Source organism: Mobula hypostoma, chromosome 24 (assembly GCF_963921235.1).
Source record: "Mobula hypostoma chromosome 24, sMobHyp1.1, whole genome shotgun sequence".
Classification (NCBI taxonomy): Eukaryota; Metazoa; Chordata; class Chondrichthyes; order Myliobatiformes; family Myliobatidae; genus Mobula; species Mobula hypostoma.
The window spans coordinates 20,096,074-20,105,730 of record NC_086120.1 but is presented as its reverse complement, the minus strand read 5'-3'; the positions used below and the strand labels follow the sequence as shown (position 1 = coordinate 20,105,730).

At 40.7% G+C, this 9,657-nt stretch overlaps 1 protein-coding gene across 3 annotated transcripts; it reads left to right on the top strand.

The window, feature by feature from the left end:
* Positions 1-349: 349 nt before the first annotated feature.
* rpl36 (ribosomal protein L36) lies at positions 350-9,657 on the top strand. Of its 3 annotated transcripts, none has more exons than XM_063032643.1 (4): positions 350-413; positions 3,453-3,547; positions 5,523-5,657; positions 9,525-9,657. In XM_063032643.1, the coding sequence occupies exons 2-4, from the start codon at positions 3,455-3,457 to the stop codon at positions 9,612-9,614; spliced, it is 318 nt and encodes a 105-aa protein (XP_062888713.1). In that variant the 5' UTR covers positions 350-413; positions 3,453-3,454; the 3' UTR covers positions 9,615-9,657. The 3 variants fall into 3 exon arrangements, with proteins under 3 accessions (XP_062888713.1, XP_062888715.1, XP_062888714.1); XM_063032645.1 differs by having other exon boundaries at positions 371-417; XM_063032644.1 differs by having other exon boundaries at positions 372-487.

The following is a 9,657-nucleotide window of genomic DNA, read 5'->3' as shown; positions in this document are numbered from 1 at the left end:
GAGTTCCTCCAGCTTATCGGTCTGTTGCTCTAGATTTCCAGCATCTTCGGAATCTCTCGTGGATATAATTTCCTGACTACTGAATTCAATATTAAAGGCGAACGGCGTCGAGCTTCCTGACCAGCTCCTCAATTTGGGGACAAGTAGGAATGGGCGATACGTGCAAATAACAAAAAGTTCTGGCTTTGAAAAGAACCGATTTTATATTGATAGTAGATCCACGTATTATTTCAAAACCAATAAGGAAGGGATTTTTCCCCAGAGAACATTTTCCTGAAACCACACGACAACAAGTCAAGCCCCTACCGGCCGGTTTCCGTTCACATGGTCGCCGCCGCGGCCGGTCGGAGGCCCTGCAGTCCCAGAATTCCGCGCCAGCCCAGTCCTTCCGGCCTGGCCGCCATAATCGTCAAGTAGGTAAAAGAAGGGCGGAATTTAAAATCGGGTCGTTATCGGAACCATCCTGCGGTTGGGTGACTCTTGCTAGGTGGGGATGGAAAGGGTAGCGTTATATGTGATTTTTAGACAGGATATTGTATGTGTGTGCATCCCACTGGAGTTGTTATTTGTGAATTAAGGAGGGGATTCGGACTTGGGGGTGTCCGGCTGGAGAACCGTCTCCGCACGGCGAAGGGGATGCGATGTCGGTGTTACTCCTTTTCTTCGACTTTCCGATTTGTGTTTTCATGGTTTTATATCGGACCATCTGCTAAACGTTGGTTAGTGCAGCTCCAGAGAGGCGGTTTGAAGATTTGAGCAGCGTGGCAGGTCCGGCTCTGTGCTGATACCATGGACTCTTGTACGGGGGTTTAACCTCACCTCGGAGCTCGATATCTAATCGGAGATTCTTCTACTCTGTTTTCCCGTGACCTACCACCGATCGTTTTGTCCCTGTCTAATATCACTAGCAAATTAGTGTTGCGTAAGGAAGATTTGCTGTGCACAAATTGGGTAACGTTTCCAACGTGTCAGCGATGGCTGTATTCAGAAGTGATAAAGCTGTTGAGTTTATGGTGCGCTGAAGATGTGATTGAACCTCAGTTTTCTCATTAATCTCTGGAATACGAACAATATTGAAGAGGTGTTAGTAATCTAAGCGTATTCTACAGTAATGATATCTCAGAAGTATGTAATTTGTTAGGTATTTGGGGTGTTGAGAAAAGAACTTCAGAAAGACAGGTCCTTTCCATAGCATAGGTTTTCTCACATGTAACGCCTGTGTAGTACAATATTTAAGATTTTTCACAACGAGCTGTACAGCAAAACTACATGAGTGTAGTCTACTAGCATTGCAACTGAGGCAGCCAGTTTGTATTGAACAGGTTTTTACAGACATAATATAGACATGACGGCAATTTTAGAAATGTTGCTTGGTGTTTGTCGGGAAACTTTATTCCAATGCCATGAGATTCTTTGTAATCAATTCATTCATCAGTTGGTTCATTTTGTTCATAAAATAGTACCTTTTGAGTCTCTAGCATGCTTTGTGCTGACCCAGTGGTATGGCTAGATTTGTGGGTGTGCCTGGAGTAGAGCTACTTAATGTCTTGGAGTCTCACCAGAACACTACTAAGCAGTGGGTGAAATTTCCAAATGCCAGTGAATGTTTTTTATTGAGTCTTTCCAAAGGAAACATTGGCACTAACTTATTTTCCACACTTCTATAGGCAGATTTGAATGCTGCAGTATTTTGAGTTGTATTTGATCCCAGTTGTAACGTGAAGCCATGATTATACTTACTTCATCAGCTACTTTCCTAAGTAGCTAACTTGTTACCCTGAGACTTGCTCCTAGTTTCAAGACACTAGTCAATTAAAAAGACCTCTCACCTTATCTACTCTTGGTAAAATCTCCTTAAGATGGTAATGTTTTAATGATGTTACCTCCTTAAGAGCTTACTGAAAATTGAAGTGGTTTTCTATAATCTTAATACCAGATACGCAGAGGGAAAGAGTACAATGAGTAACTATAAGAAAGTTACAGTTAGACTATAAAAATGTCTTGACATTAGAACATGTTATTTTAAAAAATAAGAGATTTTTTGGCATTGTGGCAGATAAAGATTATTCCTTCAAGTTTTGAATCATTGACAGGTGATTAAAAGGAAGGTGAGATCTTTAAAACTTGGCATCATCTATTATGTCGTAATTAATGGGCTTAATGCTCATGAATTTTAAGGAATTGTGTGGATACTTGGGAAGATGGGTTACCAAGGTGCAGGAACTGGGTCTATACTTAGTAGTTACATTAACTCAGACACATTTGGGCCAAATGTGTCTATTTGTTGAAAGTTTCTTATTTGAATCTATGTTTCTGTATTGGAGAGTTAAGTTGAAAATCATGGTGAACAAACTTAACTTGTATAGCACAAAATACATGGCTAGTACGGCCAAATCAGTTAGCTTTGAGATGGAATCCGCTTGCTCTTTAGGCAAACAACAGAACTTTGTGGTTAAAGTCATACATGGTTTTTAAAATGCACTGAATACTTGTGCATTTGGAATTAATAGGGACAATATCAAGAACTATAAATGCTTTGAAAATTTGAAATGTAGAAAACAAACTTAAGGTAGTTGGATTAATGGGAGTTGGGGGGAGGGGGTCACCAAAGAGTAAGAGGTTTCTGGAACTGGGTGATGGGACTGAAACAATTTTTCTTTCAATTTACCTGAATGAACAGTTGACATGATGTAGCCTGTAGGGACTAAGAATTGGGAAATGGAAATAGTTTAATCATTCTCTTTTGGTCAGCAAAAAACTCAGTGGGCTGAATGGCCTTGATCAGGGATTCTGTTGTGCAACGATGAGGTTATCTGCATTGAGATACCTGAATTTAAATCCCATCACAGTAACTGGGCATTCAAATTCAACACAGCTGACTGAAACCGTAGCATGTCTGACTCTGAACCCACTGAAGTAGTTAAATCGTTACTGCCCTGAAAGTCTGATGAATTATTTAGTTCAAGGCCTGCTAAGGATGAACAATAAATTCTGTCCTTGTTAGTAACATGCATTTCCTATGGTTGAGTTTAACTGTGGGACAGTCACAGAATGGATGATGTAAAATGTGTAGTGTGATGTGATACAGTTTGATGCGAGGAATCAGAAACCATTGTTCCAACTAGGTATCATTTTAAAGAGACTTTGTGATTACAATCTTTGATTTAATCACTAGTCTAGTTGGGTCATATTTAATTGGAGAGTTTGTATTGAATATTTACTGGTATAATTCCAGAGATTGGGGATGCATGAATAAAATGGAGAATTAATATTTTTCCCCTTTAAGCAAAAGCATTTAAGATGTTGGACTCATGAATTTCCAATTCGTCCAATTTCCATTCCTGAAACTGACAGTACTCTGCCAAAATTGATGTACAAATTTTGCTGTATTTTTGCATTCGCTTTGATTTGAATGACTATTAAATATTTGTTTCCCTACTTCATCTAAATAGAAATGGCAATCAGGTATCCTATGGCAGTCGGCCTGCACAAAGGTCACCCTATCACCAAGAACGAGACCGGCCCAAGGCAAAGCCGCAGACGAGGGGTGAGTAACCACACGAGTTGTTGATAGGAGCTGCATCATTAATTTAATGCCTGAAGTTATTTTCCAGGTTCAGCATTCCCAATTCTCCCCTCCAATCAGCAATCCCTGAAAATAGCATAGCAGTTTTCTGAAAAGATCCTGTGCTGCACAGATTTTAGGAAACTTAATTTTAAGGAAGTGGTGGTGAGGTGTTGTAATATATTGGAGAAATATTACAGTGATTGTCATCACAATTCATCCTTGCCTATAACATTCTTACTGGAATTGACAGCATGCACCAGTCTCAAAGTAAGGAGTGGGCCTTTTGAGATGAAGCTGGGAATCTTTTAAGATCAGAGTGTAGAGTAGTGAACTTACAGTTAATACAGGAAAGTAGAACTGAGATAAAATGTCACTCATGTTACATAATAGCAGAGCAAAGCACGGAGTTGAATGGCTCATGTCTCCTCCGGTGTCTTGTGTTTACTTATTCATATTGGCTAAAATTTGAGCAAAGGAGTTGTCCTCCAGTTAACTCAGCACCACAATTTAATGAGGGAAGATGAGGTTAATGGTTCTGGTTCATCTGTTTTTATTGTCTCCACAGCTCTAAATTCTGTTCTTCACAATCTCTCAGTTTTGAATATACTAATTGGCTAAATCCTGCTGGCTGTGGTCATGTGGGGAAAAATGCCACTCTGGGGAAAAAATGTCAGATATTTGTAAGCTTTAATTTTTTTTGTTTACAGCTTTGACACAAATCAGAATCCTGCCTCAGCTTGTATTTTGTCTGTGGCGCTCTGGAGATAGGGCCCTGGTACTGTACTGCACGAGATTTGTCTCTGTGGCCTTGTGCCATGCCTCGTGCCTTATGCCTTCAGGATACAAGGCCCAATGAGATTCCACCTGTGCATCTGTACCAGTTTAGTGTGGCTGGCAGGTTTGGGGAGCAGACAGGCTTAAGCAAAATCTAACCGATCAACTCAACTACAAGTCTTTTGGATGATGGATTTCAAAGATTTACCACTGCTCAAAAATTCCTCATCTGTGTTAAGAGATCTGTTCAAGTCTAAACTCCATTGAAGGTACCCTTAACAGCTTTTATCTAGTCAGACAAAAATGAGAGTACTCTTGTTTAAGAGGGTGATACGTTTTAAGTCTATTCTATCAAACCCTCATCCCAATAATCAACATGGTGAATCTTTGCTATGTCCCCAAAACAAATATATTTCCTTGAAGATTAAATCTGTGCAGAATACTTGAGTTATATTTGCCAAATGCCTGCATGGTTGTAGGACTTCCTTAATTCTTGTAACATTATAACAAGGGTCAACATTACATTTTGTTTACTGCAGTACTTGAATTCCAGCATTTTCTTCTATTGGAAACATTTTGTATCTGACAGCTAGTAATTAACATTCTCATACAGTCTTAAATACTGATTTTATATTCTAACTGGCACAATGGATAATTTCACTTTTTCCAACTTGAAACTGCCATGTATTTGTCCACTCTGTGCCTGTTCGTTTTTCAGATTTTTACCTTCCGAAGCTTTACCACTTACCATCATCTAACTTGGATACATTAAATTTATTCCTATATCACAACAAATATTAAGCATAAATAGTTGAAGCCCCGGCTCTGATTTCTGAAGTTTGCTAACTTGAAAAATAAATCTGTTCCTGTTTTTCATATTAATTAACTGTCTATTCATGCTAATCTGTTGTGTTCACTATGAATTATTCAGCAATGTTGAGGAAATTTTAAATGGGTTTAATACATCCAAGTCCAGTTAGTGGTTTCCCCTTTATCTACTCTGGTTACTTTCCCAGTAATCTGTAATAAATTCTTTAAGTGTGGTTTTCCTTTCATAAAAGCTAAGGTAAAATATGATTTTAGAAAATTGTTCTGTTTATCAGTATTATTTATCCACTAAAAAAATGGTAACAAATGGGTTTGGAATGGAATTTTAAGTTCTATTATTTTTTTTCAAAAGCGCCTGACCAAGCATACCAAGTTTGTCAGAGACCTAATCCGTGAGGTCTGTGGCTTTGCCCCTTATGAGAAACGTGCAATGGAATTGCTGAAGGTCTCTAAAGATAAGCGTGCACTCAAATTCATTAAAAAGAGGGTAAGCAACAATATGGTCAACATGTTTTCATATCTTAAATGTATTGTCTTTATTCTGGTCGTTTTGAATTATTACAAGTTAATTTGATTATGTATATTAACATGTTTGAGGATTTTCACAGTAGAACCCCCCCCCCAAAAAAGGAACTTCTGAAGCGTAAAAAAACCTAAAAGTTCAAAAATAAATGTCAGCAGTTCAAAAGTATTTATCCCCTTTTGCTCAATACTTAGTTGAGCCACCTCTTGTAACTATTACAGCCAATAGTCTTTTTGGATAAGTCTCCATTAGCTTTGCACAATGTGACGGAGAAAGATTTTGCCCATTCCTCTTTGCAAAATTGCTCAGTTGGGGAGCAGCAGTGGACACTAATCATGAGGTCTTGCCAGAGATAATTGATCAGATTAAGGTTAGGACTCTGACTGGTCCACTCAAGGACATCAGTTTTCTTTATTTAAAGCCACACCATGGTTGCTCTGGCAATATGCTTTGGTTCATTGTCCTGCTGAAAGACCAACTTCCTCCCCAGTTTAAGCTTTCTGGCAGAGTTAGCAGATATTTCTCCAGGAACTCTATGTATTTAGCAGCACTCAGCTTTCCATCAATCCTGACTAGATTTCCAGTCCCTGCTGCTGAAAAGCATCCCTGTAGCATGAGGCTACCTCCACCATGCAAATAGGGATGGTGTTACCTGGTTAATGCACAGTAGTAGATTTACACCAGGGGCCCCCAACCTTTTTTGCGCTGCGGACCGGTTTAATATTGACAGTATTCTTGCAGACCGGCCAACCTGGCCGGGGGGGGGGGGGGGGTGCGGTAGGGTTGCCAACGGACAAGAGTAGCAGTCAAGAAAGACTGCAATGACCATGAAGCCTTGCGCGGGCGCCAGTGCACATGCGTGTACCTGCCGATATTATTCTCTGCAAAGCGTTTTTGGCGATTCTGTTCGGGGGGTGGGGGTGTTCATCACGACCGGAATATTGGTAATAAGGGGCTAATACACTCAATTTTGTTTCTAGAAGGGTTTATCTGACGAATTTAATATTAAACACATAGCACATATTTTCCTCACATGAATATAGTGATGAGTCAATCATCAGGGGAGAACGGGGAGCTTGAAGTGTTGAAAGAACTTCCAGTAGAAGTGGTAGAGGCAGGTTCGATATTAACATTTAAAGAAAAGTTGGTTAGGTATATGGACAGGAAAGGAATGGAGGGTTATGGGCTGAGTGCAGGTCGGTGGGACTAGGTGAGAGTGGCTTTCGGCACGGACTAGAAGGGCCGAGATCGCCTATTTCCGTGCTGTAATTGTTATATGGTTATATAAGTCACTTATCAGTCAATAGCATCATAACATTTTAAGTAACGTTTGGTTATTAAACACACAGAACATATTTTCCCCGTATGAACATATAAAATCATTGCAACACACCAGTATCGCTGAATCAGTGGGAGCCCTGGGCTTGTTTCCCTGCAACAAGACGGTCCTAGCGAGGGGTGATGGGAGACACGATACTCGAAGGAGGTTACTTGTGTCCGGTCTATTTAGTTTTCGTCGCATTCATTGCAGAGATAGGTTGGAAATGGAAGCAACGTTTTCAGTTCTTTCGTGGCTATCTCAGGATATTTAGCCTTGACTTTGAATGAGAATGCCGGCAGAGATGTTATGTCAAACATACTTTTCAGCCCGTCGTCATTTGCAAGCTCGAGGAGTTGATCATCTTCCCGCGCTGACATCGATGACGCGCGAGTAATGACCTCGCGTGCGTTCAAGCTCAACAGTGGGCATGACGGAATGAGGAAAGGTGCAGCTGACTCATGTCGCCAAATTGTATCGTTTCCTCGTGGCCCGGTAGCAAATGCTCTGCGGCCCGGTACCGGTCCACAGCCCGGTGGTTGGGGACCGCTGATTTACACCACACATACCACCGAGTATTGAGGCCAAAAAGTTCCACTTTAGTCTCATTCAACCACAAGACCTTTGTCCACATCTTCACAGTATCTTCTGAGTGATGCTTTGCAAAGTTATTATGGGCAAGGATGTGTTTCTTTTTAACCAGGGCTGCTTCCTTGCCATTCTTCCATAAATACCCTTGTGCAAGACCTGGGAGATTGTGGAGCCATGAATAGTGGCTCCAGTTGCAGCCACTGACTTCTGCAACTCACTCAAGAGTGACGCTTGGTGTCACAGTAGACTATTACAAGTGCCGTTCTTCTCCAGCGACTGAGCTTAGAGGGTCAGCTTGACAGTGTGGTTGTGGTTTTGCTGTGAACTGCACTGAGCCCCGAGGTAGGTTCATTGCCTCCAAGATGGTCTTGTCACCTTCCCCAGATCTGTGGTTCTCTGTTATCACTTCCTTGACTTGAATGCCCTTTTGTTGTCATTTTGGTTTCATCTGTTGAAAATCTAATTGGGCCTGACAGAGAGAAGTGGGTAAATTAATTGAAAACAGGTAATCCTCCAACTTGAACCTGAAGAAAGTTGGCTAGTAATTAAAGCAGATGAATACTTCAGCTCCACAATTTTGGTTTTAAATTTTTAGTGAATTGTTGACAGGTTTTAGAATGTTTCTTTTGATTTGACATGATGCACAATGTTTTGCAGATCAGCTCAGAAATCCTACTTCAGTATATTTTTAAATTTAGAAAAATGGGACAGTAAAATGTGAAAATAGTTTAAGGCATTGTAATATCCAGTCTGATCGTTGGTTAATGTGAAAAAGACTAAGGAGCTGGTGGTAGACCTGAGGAGAGCTAAGGTACCAGTGACCCCTGTTTCCATCCAGGGGGTCAGTGTGGACATGGTGGAGGATTACAAATACCTGAGGATACGAATTGACAATAAACTGGACTGGTCAAAGAACACTGAGGCTGTCTACAAGAAGGGTCAGAGCCGTCTCTATTTCCTGAGGAGACTGAGGTCCTTTAACATCTGCCAGACGATGCTCAGGATGTTCTACGAGTCTGTGGTGGCCAGTGCTATCATGTTTGCTGTTGTGTGCTGGGGCAGCAGGCTGAGGGTAGCAGACACCAAAAGAATCAACAAACTCATTCCTAAGGCCAGTGATGTTGTGGGGATGGAACTAGACTCTCTGATGGTGGTGTCTGAAAAGAGGATGCTGTCCAAGTTGCATGCCATCTTGGACAATGTCTCCCATCCACTACATAATGTACTGGTTGGGCACAGGAGTACATTCAGCCAGAGACTCATTCCACTGAGATGCAACACAGAGCGTCATAGGAAGTCATTCCTGCCTGTGGCCGTCAAACTTTACAACTCCTCCCTTGGAGGGTCAGATACCCTGAGCCAATAGGCTGGTCCTGGACTTATTTCCTGGCATAATTTACATATTACTATTTAATTATTTATGGTGCAACTGTAACAAAAACTAATTTCCCCTGGGATCAATAAAGTATAACTATGACTGGTTCATTAGAAAAATACCACGTTTGGAGATGGCTTGTTTTATGCTGCATCATCCATAATAATAAAGCAGAAAGTATCCCACTAATAGTTAATTGATTTGGCTGGAGATTATTTTAGTGCTGTATACCAGGCACGTCCTGAGATATGGGTGGTACTGGTGAGGCAGCATTCTAACTCAATGCAAGGCAAAAGTTCCCAACTTGGGGACTACAGCCGTAAACAGGTTGGGAATCTTGCCATAAGGGAATTGCACCAGTTGAGAGTATATGGATAGAAGATGCTGACAGTATTGAAACCAAAAAATAATTTAAACTGCAGAAGCATCATTCTAACAAAAATAAGTTGTGCTATCAACTTAATATATTAGAGGACCTGACAAAAATGAGCTTTTGTTCACAACTGCTTTGTAAAGATTTATCTAAATCTGTTTACATTTCTTCCAGGTTGGAACCCATATTCGGGCCAAGAGGAAGAGAGAAGAACTCAGCAATGTATTGGCAGCAATGAGGAAAGCAGCAGCAAAGAAAGATTGATCTGTACTAAGTTGTTACCAATAAAATTCATTTTTAATGTTGA

Excerpts from the sequence above, each read along its gene's own strand:
- rpl36 (XM_063032643.1), top strand. The coding sequence starts at position 3,455 with ATGGCAATCAGGTATCCTATGGCAGTCGGCCTGCACAAAGGTCACCCT. Across the intron at positions 3,548-5,522 it reads GGCAAAGCCGCAGACGAGGG|CGCCTGACCAAGCATACCAA; the intron begins GTGAGTAACCAC and ends TTTTTTCAAAAG. Across the intron at positions 5,658-9,524 it reads TCAAATTCATTAAAAAGAGG|GTTGGAACCCATATTCGGGC; the intron begins GTAAGCAACAAT and ends CATTTCTTCCAG.